At 41.4% G+C, this 24117-nt stretch overlaps 2 protein-coding genes across 2 annotated transcripts in view; one reads left to right on the forward strand and one right to left on the reverse strand.

Annotated features, from left to right (window-relative positions):
- egfem1 (EGF-like and EMI domain containing 1) overlaps positions 1-24117 on the reverse strand; it is a 57369-nt gene that overhangs the window by 10821 nt on the left and 22431 nt on the right. Inside the window, exons 6-26 of the mRNA XM_026192800.2 lie at positions 23232-23354; positions 20867-20992; positions 20492-20614; positions 18845-18967; positions 18103-18240; positions 17802-17924; positions 17371-17493; positions 17042-17293; positions 16751-16879; positions 14758-14886; positions 14233-14361; positions 10409-10543; positions 9909-10043; positions 8746-8871; positions 7246-7377; positions 6822-6950; positions 6603-6734; positions 6157-6285; positions 1649-1777; positions 838-966; positions 423-551 (exon numbers count right to left, since the gene is read on the reverse strand). Coding sequence (XP_026048585.2) covers positions 423-551; positions 838-966; positions 1649-1777; positions 6157-6285; positions 6603-6734; positions 6822-6950; positions 7246-7377; positions 8746-8871; positions 9909-10043; positions 10409-10543; positions 14233-14361; positions 14758-14886; positions 16751-16879; positions 17042-17293; positions 17371-17493; positions 17802-17924; positions 18103-18240; positions 18845-18967; positions 20492-20614; positions 20867-20992; positions 23232-23354 — 2823 coding nt within the window. The remainder of the gene's footprint in view (positions 1-422; positions 552-837; positions 967-1648; positions 1778-6156; positions 6286-6602; positions 6735-6821; positions 6951-7245; positions 7378-8745; positions 8872-9908; positions 10044-10408; positions 10544-14232; positions 14362-14757; positions 14887-16750; positions 16880-17041; positions 17294-17370; positions 17494-17801; positions 17925-18102; positions 18241-18844; positions 18968-20491; positions 20615-20866; positions 20993-23231; positions 23355-24117) is intronic.
- Positions 8726-14203, forward strand: LOC113036439 (EH domain-containing protein 2-like). The gene is made up of 7 exons (XM_026192802.2): positions 8726-8831; positions 11225-11507; positions 11629-11805; positions 11920-12017; positions 12409-12821; positions 12921-13085; positions 13192-14203. The coding sequence occupies exons 2-7, from the start codon at positions 11287-11289 to the stop codon at positions 13750-13752; spliced, it is 1635 nt and encodes a 544-aa protein (XP_026048587.1). The 5' UTR covers positions 8726-8831; positions 11225-11286; the 3' UTR covers positions 13753-14203.

A 24117-nucleotide genomic window follows, 5' to 3' on the forward strand; every position in this document is an offset into this window, starting at 1 on the left:
GTGGTTACTTGAGTTAATGTTGCCTTCCTGTCAGCTTGAAGTGGTCTGGCCCTTCTCCTCTGACCTTTAAAATCAGCAAGACATTTTCTCCCAGACAACTGCCTCTCATTGGATATTGTCTCTTTTTCTTGCCTTTCTCTGTAAACAATAGAGATGGTTGTGTGGGAAAATCCCAGCAGATCAGGAGATTCTGAAATTCTCAAACCAGCCCATCTGGCACCCACAACCACGTTTAACGCTGCTTAAACCTTTCATCTCCATTCTGATGCTCAGTTTGAACTTTAGCAGGTGGTCTTCACCATGTCTACATCCTTAAATGGAATGAGTTACTGCCATGTGATTGGCTGATTAGATATTTGCATTAACTGGCAGCTGAAAAGTTGTAAAAAACACAGTTTAATCCGTAGTACTGTCAGACTCACCCAGTTCACAAGCTGCTCCAGTCCATCCCAGTGGGCAGGAGCACCGGCCACTGATCCTGTTACAAGTCCCTCCATTTTGACACAGACATTGACTTGAACAGTGCCCTCCATATCGTCCTGCAGGACAGGCTGAATACACACAACATAGTATAAGCATTTGAGTTTTGACTGCAAACGTTCTATTATATTTTTCTAGCCTTTCTTATATCATGAGTTCATTTCTGCAAGTGCAGTAACTGCGCCAAGAGATTCCCGAGATAGATAACATGACTAACGTCGGTTTTCAGAGTCTGCTGACTGATATTTACACTGCCAAAAAGTTCTACAACACAGCACAGTGGTTTGAAAAATAGACTTCTTTGACATTACGGTCATCATGCTCAGTAATTAGCAGTTTAACTGATGAGCCACTCACGCAGTTGGCACCTATCTCCGGTCCACCCAGCTGTGCAGCTGCATCTCCCAGTCACATGGTTACACTGGCCTCCGTTCTGACACTCACAGGTCTGACTGCATTGCTCTCCAAACTGACCCTCTGGGCATTCTGCCACACACATGCAGGCACACACACACATTCAATAATATTCAAGTTGCATTCCTAGAAAACAGACGTGAGAGCTAATTGGTCATTTGAGACATTATGGTTTTTAGCACCCATATTGTAAACGCAGTAATAATCAAAGTCCAAGATGGCATTTGGGGTTTAAGAAAGAGGAAAATGCAATAATGACAGAGGTGCATGATTAAGTCATGCTCGTGGCTTTCTGCTCACTCTGGTTCTGGTAGTTAGAACCACAAAATGGCTGTGGGCGAGAGGAAAGTCTTGAATAAGACTGCAGAATGACAGACTAAGGACTTTAGTGGGTATTTCACTGGCTTCATTAAAACAATGGCATGAAATCCTCAAGAAACTTCAGCCTGAGAACACTGGTTAGCTGCTAAAGTCTCTTCCAAGTTGAGCTCTCCCTTTCCTAATGTTGATCGCTATATACATGTGGGTGCATTTATCCAGAATAGACTTCAATTAAACCATGTATGCCAGAGGGCACTCTTGCGCTCCCTCCTTTCTCCACCCTTACCCATCCCTAAAAAAGTCATTGGCAATGTCTCATTATAGAGATAATTGTTCACAAACACTTCATAGCTGAGTTTAAGGAGAGGATGTCGTGATGGGCTGCAGTGAGGGCCTCCCTCACACCCTGTTTTAATGATGTGGCTTCCATTACCCAGAATGCAGTGTGGTCCTGCCCAGCCGGCGGTGCACAGGCAGGCTCCTGTGATGTGGTGGCAACGGGCACCGTTCCTGCACTCGCACATCTGGCCACAGTCAAGACTGTAAAAGCCGTCCGGGCACACTGTGGGCCGAGATAAAACATCCGACTGGTTAGAACTGGCAGCTTCAGAAAAAAGAGGAGAGGAGAAGGTTTAGATGCCAATATTTTTTTATTTAGTTCTTTTTTTTTTCCTTTCCCACTCTCACTCTGTTCCCCTTCTTCCTACTTTCTCTCTCTGTCCTACTGAAAATACCAATATCAAATTGCAGTACCACACTGCGGCTGTTGCAAAGCGTCTGCGTTCGTTAAGTGAGCTCATGTCCCACATGTGTGGTGGATCTGGGCCACATCAAAAGTTTATGGCGGCTCGGAGGCCGTTCCCTCTGGGAGGGGGGGGGGTTAGAGAGGGCACAAAGAGCCGGTAAATAGAGCACCTGCTGAGTCCACAGGCCCCACCAACACTCGACAAAACAAAGCCTGGTGTTACTGTACCCACACACATACACACACACGACAGTGCTGCTGCAGATGCAAGGCGATGCCAGTTTAAGGTCTGTTTCCCATTCTCAAGGAAAGTTAGAGAAATCGCTCGAGTGTGTGTGTATAGTCAAGTGACACTCACAGAGTTTGGTAAACACAGTGCCTCCCCATCCAGAGGAACCTAGCCAGAGGTTGCGGGATGAATGAGCCTTTCCACTGCTTGGATGTAAATATTATCTGTAAGCATGACTTCACTAGAGCAGGAAAGAATGACTCTGTTTATTCACGGCCTATATTTTTGATCGGTCAATTTGTCACCGTGGAGATCACAGGCAAACTCGGATGATAGTCGTATCCTGCAAAACAAAAACTTCACCCACACGGGTCTTTATTTATGGGAACGCTGCTATTTCCCTGCCAAAGCATGGACTGACTGACATTTCTCTCTTCGAGTACCCTCTTCTGTTTCCTGTTGCAGCAGTGTGCGAGAAATGGTTTGCATAGAGTCTGTCCAAATTATCTCAGCAGCCAGCAGCTCTTTCATTCCGTTTATATACTACTTCTTCTGTGAATAAGGAAAGCAGAGCGCAACATGACCAAAGGAAGCCACAAATTGGCAAAAATGTGTAACTTGGTGGTTTCATGTATTATAAATGCCGCATTAGTCAGGGTGTTCCCCTACGGTTAATGCATCATACCCTCCTGCTCTCGCTCAAATTGATGACGGTGTCCACTCCTCCTTTTTTTCTGCCTCAAGGCCTCAAATTGGGAAAAAAGTATCTTTGCTGCTCAGCAGTTTCTGGCATGGCCGTCGTTGTGTTCCCACGCTGACAGCATGACGTCTTTGACTCTCTCTGTAGTGGTTAGGCTGTGATGTTATTAAAGCTAGCCCACTGAGGATGCTGTCATTTTAATGCAGCTGTACATTAACTCTGTGGTAGCAAAATCGTCGGTTTATTGTCTGCTGTTTATTATTATCATAGCGTTTGCTGACACCATGGCAACAAGCTGGCATTGCTTGTCCTGCAGGAAAAAATGCCTTAGTGCCATTACTTTGATATATCGTGAGCACCTCAACACATCTCTGCTGCTAAAATATAAACAGAAAGCATCTCAGATGAGTCATGTTCCCTTTTAATAAGAGGAACAATAAGCCCATCAACAGATGTAGCAATTACTCTCCTTTTCAGCGGACAAAGTTTACAGCAGCGCGCGCACTTTATTTTAAGTCTTTAGGCAGTTGCACAATTTTGAATGACAAACTTTGTATTTGTATACACCAGTAGGGGGCGACTGGTTTCCATATTAACCACAGAGCTGCAATCTGTCATTTGATATGAGCCCAGTGTCTGCTAGTGTTTGTAAATGCAGAGTCTTCCCTCTGAGTCTTTGTTTATAGGTAGGAACACAGGATTCGGTCCACCATCACACACAAACTCACACACATACTGTGTGCCATCATTGAAAGACTCCATCTCGAGACTAAATGAGCTCTTTAAGACAGAAGGATTATTTCCAGATCCCCGGTTGTGTAAGAGCCACTGCTGTCAGCCCATAAAGCAGGTCCAGGGACCACACAGCCAGGGAGAGCAGACCACAGAAATAGAGCGGATAGAGAGAACTCAGAATAGAACTTCCTGGTTCTATTCAGGGTCTGCGTACACTGAAAGAGGTCAATGCTGCAACAACAAAACGGCCCGGTTTCTTCAACAAGAACACGGATGTTCAATGCTCCTCAGACCACAGTTCTTTTTTACTGCAACAAAATGAACTCTGTTTTGTTTTTGTTTTTTTGATGCAGACATCAAAGCTGCGGACCAGAAGCGCGGCATGATCGGCTTTAATTGAAGAAGCTGTGTGCTGGATGCATGTCAGGCCTCTTTCCTCCAATAATACTTGATGGGAATGCTTAGCATCAACCTCAGTACCACAAGAATGCTGAACACAACAAGGCCTTTGGCCTTATCAAGCTATCTGAATCTTGTGGAGCCAACTACTTTTGTGAATAACAAGATCTAAGTTCTAATGAGAAGTCATTTTGTTCCCTTTAATTCTTTGAAACCGATCAAGTAAAGAGGTCTTTACGTTGTCAAGCCAAGGCCTGGCTTTTCCTGAAGGAAGAGGCTCATTAGAACACTGAGAAACTGGACACCTTTGTTTGAGGGGAATGGGCCTTCAGAAACTAAAATCTAGTCAGAGTGATAGCTCCATTTCCACAGCAACGTCCAATCAGACTGCAGCCATTAACCTGTTATGACTAGGGATGTGAAGCTCTCCTCTGGTGTGGCATGGCTGTGATTTACAATGCCCTGTGTACTAGGGAGGCGCTATGAATTTCTGGAACTAGTAGTACAGTCACAGTAAATCTTTTGCTTTGTAATAACAGGAGGCCACTTCAAGTCAAAACAACTCTATTACATCGTTAAAACTCTCAGACTGTCGTTACGTCTTGTAGTTCAGGACAAATACAGGTGAATATTTGTTATGTGAAAGGTTTGCTATGGCAGGATGCTGATACAAATTATATCTTGGAATTCTGAAATGGTTCGCTCATGATATTATAAGGACAGCGGGACGAGTCGCGGGATTTGGCGGACGCTTCACTGAAGTTGGAGAAAAGATTGAAGAATGTCCTGCAACACCCTCTAGTGATGAAAAATAAAAATGTCAGCAGGAATGGAGCGGAGCGTTCAGTGTGGACCGTTTTAAAGACGCAAAGTGTTAATGCCATAATCTTACATCAAACTAGAATCAGGAATTACATTTTGCAAAACATTTACATTTGTGATAAAAAAAATGATGGGCCAAACTATATTGGTAGTGATTTGGGGCTTTTTAAAATAATTTATTAATGGTAAAAATAACTGACTGCAACTTCCTCTTGCTCAAGCTAATATATGCTGATATTATGTCAATTAAAGCAAAGAAAAACATTAAATCCTCAAGAAAGAGAAAGTGATATATTCTCCACTTTGGCTTCAATTGCGTATCTAGAACATCAGTGATGTCATGAGCTCACCATGTGACCCATCACATGGTATTGCTTTGTGTATGTTTTTTGTTGAGACTGGTCAGCTATTATAAAAATAAAGAGAATTTGCAGACAGTCATACATGGGACACACAAATCTGGTTTCACTAAAGAAGTGATTCTTGTGAAAACTAAAAAGTTCCCATAAAACTTGACCTTGAGCATGATTTAGGCAAAAACTCAGTAGGTGATCATTGTGTGCAAGGTTCACTAAATTCTGACGAATCGTGCAATGTAGTGCATAGATGGATGGATAGATGCATCATAATCTCATAAACAAAACAGTCCACCGGAGGCATCAGTTGAAAACAAGAACAAAATCAAAGGAGTGTGTTTATCCATGATTTGATCAGTTCAAGTTTGCAGGGAAACATTTAAATTACTTTGCTTAGCTAAAGAGGATCGACATGGCATTCTATTAAAATGAGACATCTGCTTATGACGGGACTGCCACAGACATATTTTGGAGTCAATAGTGAATAATGTTGCATGGTTATCCAGAGTACCGGAATTGCAAAGGCTTTCATTTCTTCTCAGGGATGGACTAAGTTTTGTTCACATGCAGCTGCAAGCGAGGGAGGCAGAAGGACATGGCGGATCTCAAAACGTGGATTACTTCTGGAATTAGGTTTAAGAAAAAAAAAGATCCTAAGGGTTTATTCTTGAAGTGAGAAGGAACCAAAATCACTGTTAATAGCTTAAAGTACATATAAAGATACAATTATAGCCACATTTGTGTCTAATAATGCAATTAAAAGTTCCTTAAATCAAACTTTCACTCTAAAGCCAGTATACCAAAAAAAGTTGTACAAGTGATTTAAAAACATTTTTGAGATTTTTATGGCTGTAGCAAGGTTGGGGCTACATAAAACAGGCATATTAGGAACACAATATATATTTATGTAAAGACATAAGATTAGAAATAACATCAGAGACAACACATGGCTTACTTTTCTCACAGAAGGTGCCCGTATACCCAGGAGAGCATGTACAGGCTCCGCTCACATGGTCACAGAGGGCTCCATTCTCACACTGGCACAGCTGGGCACAGCCCCGACCATAAGTGCCATTCATACACTCTGTGAATTGGAGCATGCACATTACACAGTCTCTTGACTGTCCAACTAAAAAAAATGCCAATCCAAAAAAAACCCCAGAAGACTCCCCACATGTGTCTCCATCTATCATTTTAAACAGAGATTTATATAACATGTAAAATCTAAAGTTATACAGTATCAGGATCAAATAAAACATTTAAACTGTATTGTGCTTGTTAAACATAAAATCAAAAAAATACTGACTGTGGTGCTGTAACTGAAATGGCCCCAAGGTGGCAGCATTTAGTAAAATATACAAAATGATACAAAATGATTTAGTAGCTAAGGCAATAACTTACTCTTTTCACATCGGTCTCCTGTGTAGCCGGCCTCACATGCACACTGACCACTGACTGGGTCACAGCCCAGAGACTGTTCGTGGCACTGACAAGAACTGGTGCACCCTTGTCCCCAGAAACCAGGATCACATACTGCAAACATTACAGTGAAGGGTGAGTTATTTTCTCTGCTACTCTGTCAGATTCTCTTATTTTTGTCTCATTTGTTTACATTCTCACATGTTGCACAATCGTGGCCTCTTTTTCCAGGAGGGCAAATGCATTTCCCGGTCTGTGGGTCACAACTGGCATCAGGGTGGCAAGAGCAAGGTGTTAGACAGCCTGGTCCATGGTACCCAGCAGGACACTCTACACAACACAGGTGATTAATCAGAAAACTGATTCTGTCATGAACTTTCTATAATTAAATATAATTAAAGTGTTCAAGCAAGTCGAGGAGATTACAGTAATTTCAAAATCCAAGTGTGACATCATCATTTTTTGTTTTTGTTTTTTAAAATTTGAGGTTGAATAAGTAAAAAAAAAAGTTGTATGCCTCATTAAATATATTATCATCAGCATTAAGGTCAGCTACAGCTTACACATTTGGTTTATTAAATTATTATTTTTTTGTTTTAATCTCAGAAATTTCATGCAAACTCACTGTTTTGGCAGAGCTGTCCCATGAATCCTGGCTCACACTCACATGTACCGGTCTGCTTGTTGCACGAGCCTCTGTTCTGACACTCAGGACAAGAAGACTGGCACTTTGACCCCCAGAATCCATCAGGGCAGTCTGGGAAACAGCAAGTACCTTTCACTTTGATAGAGCAGTACGCAGTATTTATGTTTTTAACTTCTCAGATTTAATACACATTCAAATATTGTAGAAATTGTAGTAAAGTGCAGTTTTGAGCCATCCACGATTTTTTTTAATATTTTGCTTTCAGACTTTTTTGTCATTTTTTTAAAGTCATCCTGAGCAAAAGTGCTCAAGACTTTTTGTAGGTCTCTCAAAGTTTTTCTTTGGTCATTGACTGCTTTTTAGCTCATTGTCAGTCCAGTCCTGAGATAAACCAGTTTACACAAAATGCCAAAGACAACACAGTTTGAAAGGAATAAAAAAGGTATTTTTACACCAACAGAGGTAACTCCAAGAATCTGAAACCTTTCCCATATCGTCATGGTGAGCAGAAGAAGTGGGAGTCCTAAAATGATACTTCAGAGCAGTAATTGAAAGTTTTTCCTTAAGAAACAGGAAAAAAATCCAACAACCATCTGACACAGGACCCCAAAGATCCATCTGACTCTTCAGATGAACAAGCTACTGATCACTGAAGCCTCATCAAAAATGGTGTCAGTGTGAGGACGGCAGTCAAGAAATCATTCTTATGGAAGAAAAAAACAGGGAGAAAAAAGGCTGAGTTATGCCAAACTACACAAGACCCACACTGAAAATCAGTGGCAACAGGTCAGGAATAATGAATCCAAATTTGACATTTTTGGTCCAAATTATTGTTTATATGTACGAGGGAGGTCGGGGATCTTGTAAAAAGTGATGGAGTTATGAAAACATGAGATTTTGATCCACTATGGAAGATCATCTGAAAAGTACAATCATACAACGATTCCAAACACACTGGTAAATCAATAAAAAATATACCTATATGGAAAAATAACACAATGGATCACTATCAGTTATGGACTGGCCTCCGCAGAGCCCAGACCTCTACATTACTGAAGCAGTGTGGGATCATCTTGACAGAGAACAGAACAAAAGTCAGCCAACAGCTTTGAATGTCCTTCAAGAAGCCTGGAGAACTATTCCTGAAGCCTGCTTAAAGAAACTAAAAGAAATATTGACTAAGGGAGTTAATGTTGTTTAAAGTTCGTCATTAAAGATATTGACTTACAAGTTTGTTAGGTGCAGTGATTTATTTAAAAATGTCCAAACATAACATGGAAACCCAGTATATAAGGCAAAAAATGTTTGTACAATTCTATTTGTGTTTTTCCCAGCAAATTAAAGGAAAAGAGGGATGGCTCAAAACCTTTGCACATTTCTGTAACTCTCTGAGAGGGGTAACAAATGTCCAGCCTGCAAACAAGAAAGATAATTGATTGTCTTCTTTCTATTATTATAGGACATTGCAATAATGAATACCTTCCTGGCACGAGTGTCCCATCTTTCCATCAGGACAGATGCATTGTCCAGTTATGGGATCACAAGGAGCTCCACTGCAATCACAGGTCAGAAGACAGTTCTCTCCATAGCTTCCAGCTTGGCAGGCTAGCAACACAAAATACACAACAGACATGATGTAACAGGAGAAAAAATAAAAGACTGGGTTACACAACAGTGAAAAAAATTATTAAGAGAGGCAGCTGGACAAGTGAAAATGTTGAAATCATAATCACTTGATGCTTATTTATTCAGCCTCTGCCAAAAGCTCCTGCTGTAATAACTGAATTAAATCGCCCCTGTCATGACCTGGCCTGCAACTTAAGCTATGGACAACCTAGAGAAAAACGAAAAAAAACTTTTATTTGGGTTGCAAACCCAGCACGCCTAGGCTTGGACTGTGCACTAGTCCTGACACATGGTAACTCTGTTATCTTAGTCCGCTCCCCAGAGACATAAAGTGATGTTTTTACCAGAGGCTCCTGAGCAATATTCAGCATCACTCTAGAGCACAGTACAGAGGGTTGAACTTTCCATCAACCAGCAGAGTAAACAGCCAGAGGGCACCCTGCTGTACAGGAACCCTACTTTCTAGTTGTGTAGTTTGCAACAACAAGAACACCTGCACTGACCAGGTGAATTCATAGATGCATTTCACCTACTACATCCACGTAATCAGTCAAAGCTATCAAATGATGAATAGAAGAAGGAGGCGAGGATAGAGGAGTAAAGAAAGATCTGTATGCTTTGCAGGAAATTAAAAATGTGACAAAGCTGAGCAAACACATAACAAAATGCGCTGCTTTGAAAAAGGCACACAGTTGCACAAGCAACAACTATGCAAACTATAAGCATGCGTGCTGACACGTGTCAGTATGCCGGCCCACGCAGTTCACAAATTCACACACATTATTACACTGTGCGGTCTTTCACTATAAAAGCTGTGACCACATGAGTGCACTGTGGAATCGAGCTCTGTGGAGAACACTGCGTTTGCAGAGGTTAAAAGGAACGAGTGATATTATTAATGCGAGCCAAACATCTGAAAATAACTGCACTGCATACGTTAGACGTCAAAATAACTGAACATGCGCTCTTACATTGGCTTTTACAAAGTGCTTTAAATCATTTTTTTTTTTGCTTACCCAGTTGACAGTTATGTCCGTGAAGCCCTGCAGGACATTGCTGGCTGCACTCTCCAGTCTTGGGGTCACATGACCCTCCACCTGGACAGTCACATGGCTGCTCACAGCCGGGCCCGAAAAAGCCTGGATCGCATTCTACAATGAGACACGCAGATGCATAAAAGATTAAGATGGTGTGCAGTCTCTAACCAAATATCTTGGATACCTTCATCGAGTAGAAGCTTGACTGTTAAAGACCACCGACAACCTCCTAAACTCTTCTTCTTCTACACACTAATATACTAAAACTGTACTGCAAGGAAACAGCAAGACTCCCCTTTGTAGCTCACATTAGAGATGCATTACTGCAACTGGAAACATATTTGTTCATGTTTAGAACCTTTAAAACAGCTGAGAAAGTAATACGCCCTCGTCTCTGTTCAGCATTTGGCTTGAAAATGTAACCAAACACAAATCTTAACCACTTCATTCCTGTCAAGGAATAAACGTGCTTTTTATACCTTGTTCACATCGTGGGCCGTGATACGCAGCCTTGCAGAAACAGCTTCCCGTTTTGGGGTCACAGGCGGTGGAATGTTCTTGAACACAGTCGCACTCCTTGGAACAGCCCGCTCCGTGCGTCCACCTGGGACAAGCTGAGAGGTTTTAAAAACAGACAGAAAAAGGCTGATAGTATGGAAGTAGAAGGTTAGATTATCCTCTTGTGTTTGAGTAATACTACGCAAAATCCGTTCATTAGACACTTATATAAATGTTGATAGCTGCAGAAATGCTGCACTAAACCAACTTCACCTTCTGTTGTCTAAAGTTTAGCTGGTCACAATTTCATGGAAAAAAGGAAAATATATTGAAATTAAACATTCTTTGCTATCGAAATGCACTTAAAAATGAGCCAAACAAACACACCCAGTCACCATGTTATGACAACGATAGATTTCTGCTGGCTGAAGTCATGTGACTGCTGCCTCCTGTTTCTCCTGATTTATTGAACTTTGACTCCTCTGACTGTTTTTGCAAGTACTTTAATTTCTGCTTGTATATAAACGCATTTAATAAGCAGATTTAAGTTTTGTCCATGACCTTTAAGTCTGACAATTGTTACATCCCTGTGGGTGAATCTTGCCAAAACTGTCCCCACACAGCAACAAAAGCTGAGCTGCACTCCACCCTGTCCCTCTCGATATTGGCTTTATGTTAGGTGCAGCTGCAGGCTCCAGTTACACCCTCTCCACCCTCTCTAATGTCCCGCTGCAGGATGAAGCAGACAGCTGTGAGAATCTGATAATATGCCTTGTGCACATTCTTCCATCATTTAGTTGGGTCTAAGAAGAGCGAGCAGCTTCCACACTGAGAAATTAAGAGTAAAACTGCTGTCGCCATGTCCTTCCGGAGGCTTTGGAGCACCCCGAAAGCAATGGGGGACGTCAACATGGTGACAGAGGAGCTGAAGAATCTTTATTACAAGCGGCTGCTGCCAGTAGAAAAATACTATTCTTTCCATCACTTTCACTCACCAAGCTATGAGGACGCAGACTTTGACAACAAACCGATGGTGCTGGTGATGGGTCAGTACTCAACAGGAAAGACTACTTTTATCAGGTAAGCTCAGGACTTGGATCATTAAAAAGAAAAAGGGAAAAAAGGGATCTGCATGCATTAACTTGCCATGTTTTAAACAAAGGGAGATAACAGTGCTGGTTTGCACCATGTGTGTCTCAAGGTATCTCATAGAGCAAGATTTTCTTGGTAGCAGAGTTGGGCCAGAGCCAACCACTGACTGCTTCACTGCCCTCATGTATGGAGAAGTCGAGGGAATCATCCCTGGGAATGCCCTCACGATGGACCCGAAAAAGCCCTTTCGCAACCTCGACCCTTTTGGAAATTCGTTTCTGAACAGGTGATGAGCGTTCACAGAGGAGAATTCCTGTTTGTATAATGTACTGATAGGATTATGCTTTGCCATTATTCCTATAAATGAATCAAGTAATCCTGAAATGCATCACATTTACAGGTTTCAGTGTGTTCAGATGCCAAATCAGATCCTTGAGAGTATCAGCATAATTGACACGCCAGGCATCTTGACTGCTGCTAAAAGAAAACTGAGCCGAGGTGAGGCTGAATGTCTTCTAATTTCCCTTTTAGTGCCAGAGGAAATTAACAAGCCTTTGCTTCTATTAATGTTGGACTGTGGGAGCAGAGTGATAAATGTAGTAGACCCAGTGAAGTAGGAACATTTCAGCCAGCAAAATTCAAACACTTGAAGGCAGAAGCAAAGCTGATGAAAGCAGTATGACTTTGGGCTGGCAGGAGATAAGCTGAGAGGAACTGAAAAGCCTTTGCTTCGTTTTATGGACACATTTTTCAGTGGGTGTAACCGAAATGGCTTGAAACCAGTGAGGACCTCTGGGATGTGTAAAACGTTCCTCGATGGTTTGAGGCTGTGAGGCTGTGTTACATACAGTCTTAATGAAACCCCTATGTTTCTGTTCCTTCTCCCCAGGCTATGACTTCGCAGCAGTGCTGCGCTGGTTTGCAGAGCGTGTCGATCGGATCATCCTGCTGTTTGACGCGCATAAGCTGGAGTTTTCTGATGAGCTCACACGAGCATTCGAGGCCCTGTGCGGTTATGAGGACAAGTTGCGTGTGGTTCTCAACAAAGCTGACAGGGTGGACTCTCAGTATCTGATGAGAGTGTATGGCGCCCTCATGTGGTCACTGGGAAAAGTGTTTCGAACCCCTGAGATTTTACGGGTTTACATCGGATCCTTCTGGTCAGAGCCGAGGCAGATGTGCGACCACTACCAGCTGATAGAGTTGGAGGAGGAGGATTTGTTGGCCGATATAAGGAACCTGCCACGCAACGCTGCAGTACGCAAGCTGAATGACCTGGTGAAGAGAGCGCGCTTAGTGAGGGTCAGAAATCAGCCGTTATGATAAATTCCAACCGGTACTTTGCATATACAAATCCAGCTGCTGTGGTGACCTTTATGACTCCCTTGTGTTTCTTCACAGGCTCATGCACACATTATCAGCTATCTGAAGCAGGAGATGCCAACCATTTTTTGTAGAGAAAGCAAGAAGCATAATCTGATCTACCAGCTTCCCGTGATTTTTAGCAAGATTCAGCAGCAGCATCGTGTCCCAGCTGGCGATTTCCCCGACTGCACAAAGATGCAGGTCAACAAAACAACTTCTTTGATTATTGTTTAAATACCATATTTGTTAGATTTCATTCACTCTAATGTTCTGTGTTAGTCTCACATGCGATTGCACACATTTTCAGGAGAAACTTTTGGGGCAAGACTTCTCAAAGTTCAAGAAGCTAAAACCGAGCCTTATGGCCTCCTTGGATAAACTCCTCAGCACTGACATCGCCAAGCTGGTCCCCTACATCCAACAACAAGAACAGAGAAAGCGATCCCTCCACGGAGTGCTGGACGGGGAATTTTTGAGAACATTCAAGCCCGAGCATTACAGCAGAGACCCGTTCAAAGAACCTCCCATAGACGAGGGGAGCGAGCTAGATTTCGATGAGTGGGTAGTGGAGAAATACAAACCCAAATACGATGAGATTTTCTACAACCTCAATCCAACTGAGGGCAAACTTAGCGGAACCAAAGTCAAAGAGTGGATGACAAAGACTCTTCTGCCCAACTCTGTGCTCGCTCACATCTGGAGGCTGTCCGATGTAGACGGGGATGGCATGCTGGACGATGAGGAGTTTGCTTTGGCAGTCCACCTCATCGAGGAGAAAGTGGAGGGCCACTGGCTCCCCAGAGAGCTGCCTCCACACCTGGTGCCACCATCAAAACGGCCAAGTGAAGCAAGCGACGTGTCGGTGTGAACTTGTCATCCAAAGGAAACGGAAAGCTGAGAACGTGTATTCATTACAAGTAAAATTAATGCAGATTTTTTACAATGTTGGCAGTTTGAGTACTATGAAAACTGAAGTGTGTGTGTGTGTGTGTGTGTGTGTGTGTGTGTGTGTGTGTGTGTGTGTGTGTGTGTGTGTGTGTGTGTGTGTGTGTGTGTGTGCAAACCTGAAAACGTATTAACAGCTGACACAACCTAAAGCTTACTGTTATTGGTTATGAATGATTTGATTTTGAAGTATTATTCACACTTTTTTTGACAACTACGTTATTGTTGTCATCTTATAAGGAAACACAACAGCAAATATTATCAGTTGCATGGACAGTCTCTCTTCAGCTAATGCAGTAAAAGTTTCATATTCCCTGACTGTTAAGCTTTTCTTTAATATGTGACATTAAAAACATTGACATTGCTATCACCAATATTTTGAACTCTAACAATTCTCACTCACCCAGGTGGCAAAAACGCCCATATAATCCTGGAGGGCACAGGCAGCCTCCATAGAGACGATGGCAGTGCACACTGTTGGGACAGTTGCACTTTCTTCTGCAGTGCCTCCCAAAAAAACCCTTTGGGCAACCTGTGAGCAAGAATAATGCCAAATAAATTAGTCCCTGCTTAGATTCAAAAATACAACAGAGCCCACATGCCTCATTTGTGAGAAGACATCTTTAATAATGGTAATGACTCATTCAGCACACACTGAAGCAGAGTACAGGGCAGTGATTTCCAAACCCTGGGATATCAAGATGAATCTAGTTATTTATAAGATAATCACCCTGGTATGAAACAAGCTTTAATTTATGTTTTTTTTCCTTATCTTTCTAGCATAAATCTTTTTAATGACTCGTCAGTTTTAGAGGATAAAAGCATTCTGACAGATGTCTAATCACATAGTTAAATTCATGTGGAGGGGGTCGCAAGCAAACTAGACCCAGGTGGTTGCATGCGTCTGTAGGAATGCGTGTATACAAACCATCCTCGCAGAGCAAGCCTTGCACCCCAGGGGGGCACAAACACTTGCCAGTCACAGGGTCACAGGAGCCTCCATTCTGACAGCGACACAGGCTGTTGCAGGCCTGTCCGTAGCTCCCCTGTGGACAAGCTGAAGAGAAAGGAGATGAAGATTTTTTTTTGGCTCAAAAAAAGTTCAGTGTGGAAATCCAAAGATATATATATATTTTTTTTTTTTTTAATTTGAAAATAAACACATCAAAAGCTAGAGTTTTGGTCTAGGCAGTAAACACTTTCAGCTTCCGTCCTCTCTTTCCTGGTGTTGTGGGTTTGCCTGACTTTCTTAATCTCACTGGCCTTGTTAGCAGTTCTGAGAAGAAACAGCTGGCTGTTTAAGACGTGCTCAAGTATTCTAATCCATCAAGTTAACTGCTGCTTAACTTCCATATCGCAGCTTCTTTACAACAGTTTTATATCGCAGGATGAAATTGTTTAAAATAGTGTAGCAACGGCAGCACCCTGTGGAACAGGATAAGAACAGGAAATAGTTCAGAATGAATGAATTAATATATAAATGAAGGGACAAGACGTATTTAGAGAAATCATAATAATATATGAAAAAGGCAGTGAACAGGTCAGTAGGCAAGGGTGTCGTTTTGTATTGAGGTACCCTCTTGACCAGGTTCTCCCTAGAAAAAAAGTTTGTAATCTCAAGGGACTTCCTGGTTAAATAAAATAAATACTTAAGGCATCCTGAGTCAACATGTATAACAAAGAGAGCTAGTTTTAAACACCATAAATACTTGTAATGCTTCAACAGCAGTATTAAGAGTTGGCACACTGCTTCAGCGATATGATTCAAATATAATTCAATTATTTGAGATATGGGAAAGAGTAACCCAGTTAATTATATATTTTTTTATATATATACAACTTCATACAATAAAAATGTTATATGTCACATTTTTTAAAGACCATACATGGCCCATATTTTTTTCCTTATAGCCCCCTATGTTGTTGCCTACTGCACCATTCCCCATATCTTTGCCTCAGGCAGCAATATTCCTCATCTACTCCACCTGAAAATGCTGCCCAGGCCCATCACCTTCAGGGTGTGCATCTGAACACTGCCTCCCTCAGACTCTCGTTTCAGAATGCTTCTAATGGACTTATCACACGTGGCTCTCCTCCTCAGGTTCAGACCAAAAGACAGCCATTAATCACAGAGCTGGATGGGAACAATGAAGCTTTGCTTTGTAACCCAGTAGTGGACATCCTTGGCCTCGGGCTGTGCTCTTGCTGTGGGTCCTGGCCACAGTAGTAGCAGACAAATTGATTCCCCTGGCCCTCTTGTGTTCTGGAGCCCATAAACAACACAGCCTCCCACACAAGAGCCGTCAGGCTTTGATACATGACGCTGGATCGATGCACACAGGGAGCTATGTCATCTTTCTTTAACTAGACCATACTGCTAAAGGCAGTTCAAATAGCTCTGGGAAAACATGTGCCTTGTGATACAATCAAGGCTATGTGCATGCCCGTCTATGCTGTACTGTTCAATGTACAACTGAATCAGATATGTGATCTGGACATGACTCATTCGCTTTGGTCAATTTTCCCATACAAATAAATAAATAAATAAATAAATGTCTCCCCTTCATCCCTTTCTGTCTGAAAGTGAGATGAGGAGATGATCATGTGCCACTTAAAATAATGGTAAATATGGAGCCAGTTTCCCCTCTAAGGCTTTGTCATAATGTGTCATTTGTATACGAAATACTTTTATAAAGTCACAATTTTTTTTATTTTTTGTGCAAAATAAGCCAATGAGATATAGCCTAGTATTTACAAATCCCACCATATAGTTTTTATTACTTCTGGATGGAGCAAAGTCTTCATGCTAAGCTAACTTGCTACAGTACACTGATGACAGGTGGCACATGATTTATCCCGAAGGACAGTGTTTGTGTTATGATGGAAAGACGTCACTTCAGAACACTTTTAAAGATCCTCACTCTCGTTGCAGATGACCCCCGTCCAGCCAGGCAAACATTCGCATCGGTCTCTGTTTTCGTTGCACGCTCCATGCACGCAGTCTTCACAGCTTACACTGCAGTCCTCCCCAAATGAGTCATCTAGACACACTAAAAAAGGAAATTCCAAAGGAAATTCCTGAAGATCATCAACATTTAATAGGAAAACAAAAGGAGAGTAATAAAATAATATTGATCTGGTCAGGCACAAAGTGCAGACTCAGCACACATGCTTTGTTTTTCTTGTTTTGGGGTTTTGTTTTTTTACTGTACCTATGTGACTTTCCAGTCTGAGCTCTCCCCTGCGCTCTCTCAGGATCTCTAATACTTTTTCACTGTCACCACGGTGACTACCATCATCGTCGTCATCATCTTCGCTGCCGTAATGGGAGCGCAAGGCTGCCGTGTACTGCAGGAGCTGAGGAGCATTGCGGAACAGCAGGTCCGGTAATCTGCCAGCCTCGAGCTGCACTTCCTCATCTTCCTCTTCTTCATCTTCCTCTTCCAGCTCTCTGCCGTAAAGAGCTAAAGAGACCAAGTACAATGTTATATGTCAAGAAGAAATGCAGAGTGGTATTTGGAAAGCTGAAAATGTTACTCACACACGCAAGAGCGCCGGTCCTCATTCAAACGGAAGCCCTGTTGACAAAAGCACTCGTACGCTCCCACAGTGTTGATGCAGTATTGTTCACAGTCCGAGATCTCTGCCAGACACTCGTCAATGTCTAACAGAAGAAAATGCAAACATAGTGCAAGTATATGAAAAGATAGTGTAGCACTGCAAGATGACACAGATATGGATTTTTTTTTTTTCTACCCATCCAGAAGTTGCACTTGACTGTACATCGCTTTTTGAGTAAAATGTTCTTTTTTTCCCCCCTTTTCTAGTAGGAACTGGCCTTAAAAGGATTAATTTTTCAGGACTCACTTGGTAAATACGCTTTTTAGAATTTGTGTCATACACAGCTTTGCCACAACACAGAAAACCTTAATAAGTACCAGACTAGATGATCTGCTAAGAGTCCAACCTTACCGTCACAGCTGCAACCGTCTGGATTTAGTCTGTAACCAGGCCAGCAGCTGCATTCATAGCCGCCTGGATAATTTTTACAGAAGTGGCTGCAGCAGGACTCCTCACTCACACACTCATTATTATCTGTGGAAAGTATTAAAGAGCTGGTATGAAGAGATCCTTCTGAAGGACTGAAGCACAGAGCCAAAACACATTAAATAAAACAGGTGAAAACAAAATATACATATATATATATATATATATATATATATATATATATATATATATATATACACACACACACATGTATAGAAGGTCTGACCTACACAGGTCTTCCTGTCTTGGTCAAGCTGGTAACCCTGGTTACAGGAGCAAAGAGGGCCATTGGTGGTATGCTCACAATGATGAGAGCAACCTCCGTTGTTCTTCTCGCAGCTGTTTACAATCTCCATCTCAATGCCTGGAGATGAAAGGATCAAACCACAACAACAGTACACAACCACAGATGAAATATAGGGTCAATGACACGGGGCATTTTTGGCTAATAGTGACTCTGTAAATCACATTTAATTTTGCATTTTATATGCTCAACATAAATACCTAATGAGAGTATGATGGATTTAAAAAGGATATAACTTAGGACTCGGTTGAATTTTGAGGCATATCACGCATGTCAGTCCTGTGTGCTACACTGAAATGTTTACAAGCAAAGTTTTGTGATTCAAATTAAAGAGCAGTTTACAAGTAACCTGGTATTTGCGTTTTGTTCTGTTGGTAGCAGAAAAAAAAGAAAATGATTTTAGAATGTGCAAGCTGCACCAGCCTGCGCTATAGTGTGCAGTGGTATTCATATTTATTTAGCAAAGGAAAGGTTACTAGTTAAATTCCCATTACAGTCAAAAAATCCCTTTGGGGTTAAAAATAAAAAAACTAAGGCACATTTGAATCAGAACATTTTCAACAAAGTCATTCTGAAATGATGTAAGTTGTTCTCTTATTTGCATAATAAAAAGCACTCAGCAGTCTTTACAGTTTGTGGAAGGTAGGCTGAAGTTCTTACTTACGGTAGCATTGTTTAGCATCAGCACCGAGTTCAAAACCCGGATGACACACACAGCTAAAGGAACCCAACATGTTGACACAACCATGGGAACACTTGGCATGGCCAGAGCTGCACTCATCAATGTCTATAAGAGGCAAATATTAACAAACTTTAGATCCTGGTATGTCAACAGATACACCAAGACATGTAGGCAGAAACACATGAGCATGAGAAAAGTCCACTGATTGTGTCAAAGATTTATCTACTGTATTGCAAAACTGCAGAATATTATTCAGCATCATATTAAGAAACAGCGGAGGTAAACAGGATTTCAGTGTTCATGAAACTTGTATCCTGGAACCTGACTTTCTTGGTCGAGTAGCAGCTAAGTCTCCAACCAAATCCAGAGTTCCTAAAACAAGTAGATGTGCGCAGTCCTGTGGAAAGTTAATTACAGCTCTCAACATCTTGCAGAACCACAATTAGCTATAACATTAAGTAACTACTTTCCATATGAGTTTCTCACAATGTAGCGGAGGGAATCTGGCCTACTTTGAATGCTGTTTCATTTAATTGAGGTCTGTAGGCATTGATTTATGCACAGTTCTCTTAAGGTCCCATCACAAAATTTCATTTAGGTTGAGATCTGGGCATTGACTGAGCCACTGCAGGACCTTGATTATTTTCTTTTTCATTTCATGTCATTCTGTTATAGTTTTGCTGCTGTGCCTGGACTCATTGTCCTGTTTCATGGCTCAATTTCAGCCATGCTTGACTCTGCAATCCCATAAGGAAAAGAAATAGTAAAAACTTATAAAAGACTTGCATAAGATGTGGCCTACTTCATATAGTGAATCATATAAGGCTTACATGATTTACTCATGAAAGTGGCCACTTTCTCATTACTTTCATATATTGTTTTAGTAAGTATCCAAAACATACAAGTTTCATTTATATAATTTTTCAAGGGATCTTATATCTTTTTTCACTTTTGTATGCTTTTCATATAAGTTTCACACAAGACAGATACAAACTTTATAATATTTATATATATCTTTTCCATATGGGATGCTTTGGTACACAGTTGAGTTCATGGTCAACTCAATGACTGCAAGGCATGAATCGCTACACCCCCACCATCATGCTTGACAGTTGGAATGAGGTCTTTGTGATGATATCCTGTGTTTGTGTTTTATGGCCAAACCTCTTCCCTTTGGTCTTATCTGTCCAAAGGGCATGCTCCAGAAGCCTTGCAGATTGTTCTGTGCCATGCTGCCATGTTGTTTTTATAGACAAGTCATACTTTTTCATTCTTTTTGTAACTGAACAATCAGGAACTTTAACATCCAGCATGCTAACTAAGGTTGCAGAGTCTGAGAGGATTTTGGAGTTTCTTTAAGTTTAAAAGGGTGAGTTTGCTGGTAAGATAATGGTATTGTATAACACACACCTGAATGCTTAGACCTGCTCACACCTGCCAATGATCTAATAATTAAGTGCATTTGATTAGTAGCGCCTCGTTGCTACTTGCCCTCTTAGTTATAGGGAAGCAGTAATGGTGTAGTTAGTTTCTCACAGGACTGCATAGAAAACTTTCTTTCTCACATACAGGAAATCAGAGGTCTTATCTGAGTTATAGCTATGTGAGTGAGAGAGAGGGCTTTGTCACCTTCACAGTTCTTGGCATCTCCAGCCAGTGTAAAACCAGGTCGGCAGCTGCAGTGAACTCGGCCTTCTTCTGAAGTACACATCTGGCTGCAGCCTCCATTCCTCTCCTCACAGGGGTCCCTCACTAACACGAGGAGAAACATACACATACATATATTTGCAGAATGAAGCCAGGTCAGGACAGTTTGATGAGGACAATTTGTATTCTTGACATCTGAATCATACACATTAATATATTTTCTGTCACAACAAGATTGCTAGTAAAATTAATCAGTGCATTAGAAAATCCATGAAGACTATTCAGATTTTGAGCTGTGTAATGCACAGCTCTGCCACTTTAACAGATGTTTCTGCACCAAAAGTTAGGCTGACTTACATTTACAGTGTCTCCCATCCCTCTTCAGCTGGTAGTTCTTCCGACACTCACATTTGTAGTGATTGTCCCCCGTGTCCACACACTTGTGTTCACATCCACCATTCAAGACAGAGCAGGAATTCACAGCTTAAGAGCAAAGAAGATAGACGAGTGCTCAGTAAAAAAAAAAAGTCAAAGTCATAAAGCCCATCCGCTCAGGTGCTCAAGTGCAGATTTAATGGGGCTGAAAGTCGCACTAAGTTTTCAGTAACTTAGAAAGGATGATAAATATAACTGAATTTTCTGGCAATTCAAAATACCTTTCATAGCTCAAGTTGCACAGCTGTATAATTGTGGAAAACACTTGAGTAAATGCAGGAAACTGGAAAAAAAAGGTCTTCAATAGGCCTGTTGGTCCAATGACTACCTCTAGTTTATTTTCTAATGATCTTTCCATCCTATCATTCCTGCAACTTAATGACGTGCCAAATATGAATATTAGCCGTGTGCCTTCTGGGTGCTCTAAACACAGACATGATGACACAGGCTGTAAAACTGAATGAACGGCAGGCTTTTAACACTGATGACTTCCACAGACACAATTAGCCATCCCTCTGCATCCGTACCTATCTTTTAACACAAAGCTGCAGCTGGAAACTGAGGGCATTAGGGGACATACATAGAAACAGAGATGTACCGATTTTCTCCAAGTAACAAATTGTTTCATTAAATGACAAATTTTATGGTCCTAAAAGGGTAAAAGTACTTTACCGCCTTGCATTTCTCCTTTTAAATTGTGTCTGAATTTCTCACAAGGATTATTCAATGAAGCTCTAGCTTCTACGCTTTCATTCTGTTTTTTTCACTACATTTGTTTGTTACATTTGTACAAAACCCAAAGTGAAGAAATTAGTTCTGGCATTAACTGTGTTCAGTGACTGCTACCAATGAAGTCTGGTTTTCATTGGACTGAACACTCACTGGCCACTTCATTATGTAGACCTTGCTAATCCTGGCTTCAGAACACCCTTAATTCTTTGTGGCACAGATTTATCGAGGTGGTGGAAACATTCCACAGAGAGTTTGGTTCATGTTACAGCGTCACACATTTGCTCCACATCCATGATATCGCCGACTTTGGGATTACGATTTCGCGTTGTGCTAAGAAACTATTCCCCACACCATTATGCCAACACCCGCAGTCTGAACCCTACCGTCTGAATGTTGCAACACAAATCTAGACTCATTAAGCAGGCAACATTTTTTCAGACATCTATTGTGAGCTGTAGCTTCAGGTTCCTGCTCTTAGCTAACAGGAATGGCACCCACTGTCATCCTCAGCTGCTGTAGTCCAAGTTTTCATATCTTGAGATGCTCTTCTGCATACCGTGGCTGTAATGACTGGTTATCTGAGTTATTAATGTCTTCCTGTTAGCTTGACGCAGTCTTACCATGTTCCTCTGACCTCTGACATTAAGAAAGCATTTTCGCCCAGCAAGCTGCCGCTCACTGGATATTTTCTTTTTGTTGAACTGTTCTCTGTAAACAATAGAAATTGTTGTGTGGGAAAATCCCAGCAGCTCAGCAGTTTCTGAAATGCTTCGACTGGCTCGTCTGGCACGAACAACCTTTCTTCCCCTATTGTAATGCTCAGTTTGAACTTCAGCAGATCATCTTGACCATGTCTGCATGTTTAAAAGCACTGAGTTGTTTACGGACTTATTACAGATTTGTGTTAACCAGCAGTTGAGAAAGTATACATGTCAGTTATGCCTCCAGTTTGCACTCTTGGTAAGATAAGATAAGATAAGATAAGATAAGATAAGATAAGATAAGATAAGATAAGATAAGATAAGATCAACACAAATCATGGCAACAACAAAAAACGAAAATTGCACACAGACCTAAGCATAAATGACAAAATATTGCCATAAACACTAAAAACATCAGAGACAATGATGCTGATGGATTCTCGTATACACACTTTCTACATCCATGTTCCGAGTAAGTGCATTATCAGTGTGTATCCTAAGTATTTGTATGGCATAACCTTTCTAATGTCATGAACGTGTAGTAAAGGGCTCTGATCGGCACATGATCTGTTGCTTAAGTTTCATAAAATAAATATGGTGAGATTGACATTAATATTCCCATCAAAAGCTTGGAAAGAAAGCTCACAAGCAAATTCTCAGAATGTCAGGCTATCCTTCAAAAGTGCAATAAATTCAAACCATTTTTTTTTAAAAACTGTATTTTATCTGTTTTATTACAAAGAGAATGATTGCAAAAAATCCTGAATTATTAATGTGGGAAAAATACGGTGTGGGGAGGAGTAGATAGAAAACAGTTTCCACAAGTGCTGTAAATCCTTTTCTTTAGTACTTACCGATACAAGTTCGACCATCTGAGTGCATGCGGAAGCCTTCACTGCACTCACAGTGATGGGAGCCCGGTGTGTTGACACATGTCTGCTGGCATCCTCCATTGAGCTCCTCACATTCATCTACATCTGAACACACAGATATGCAATGCATGCATACCTCATACAGATATATATTTATATGTATTCATGCACCCAGGGGCGGATCTAGAAGGGTGGCATGGGGTGGCAAGTGCCACCCTAAAATGATCCCTTGCCACCCCAAGTGCCACCCCAGTTTTGCATATGACAGTGTTGTTTATTAAAATAAGATAGCATTAACAGTTTGAGTGTAGTTACAGTCAACAGTGAATATAAATGCTAAAACTGAATGTATTGGATAGTGTTCCCGCCCTGCAACATTAACAAATGGTTCAGCCCATAGCAGGACCGGCTTTTTTCTTGCTTTCAGTAGCAAGCCATGCTTATGATTGTGCCAGAGCACATTTTGAACAACAACATGGGAATTTCGGATTTTACACAGGTGTTTGGATGTTACACTCTGGAAATGGAAGAAAGGTGAGTGTTATGAACCCTCTGTGGTCCACCGACACGCTGCACCTCCAAATCACATGACTATTTTAAGGTGACATAGCAACAAGCTGCAGCCACGCTGAGTTTCTATTTCAACCCACACTGAAAGTTCAGACTTCAAAGTTTTTACATTTTAATTACAGGCCAGTAAATCCAGAGTTATGATAATATATATAAGCCATGCTTTTTTCCTAAATACTGTCGTCAGGTTTTTGTGTGTGTGTGTGTTTTAAGCGTTTTCTAAGGACAGCGTGAAAACAGTAAAGAAAGGGGAAAAAGCCACCGCTTTCCTATCGGTGGACAAATGCACCATGTCGAC

Source organism: Astatotilapia calliptera, chromosome 14 (assembly GCF_964374335.1).
Source record: "Astatotilapia calliptera chromosome 14, fAstCal68.1, whole genome shotgun sequence".
NCBI lineage: Eukaryota > Metazoa > Chordata > Actinopteri > Cichliformes > Cichlidae > Astatotilapia > Astatotilapia calliptera.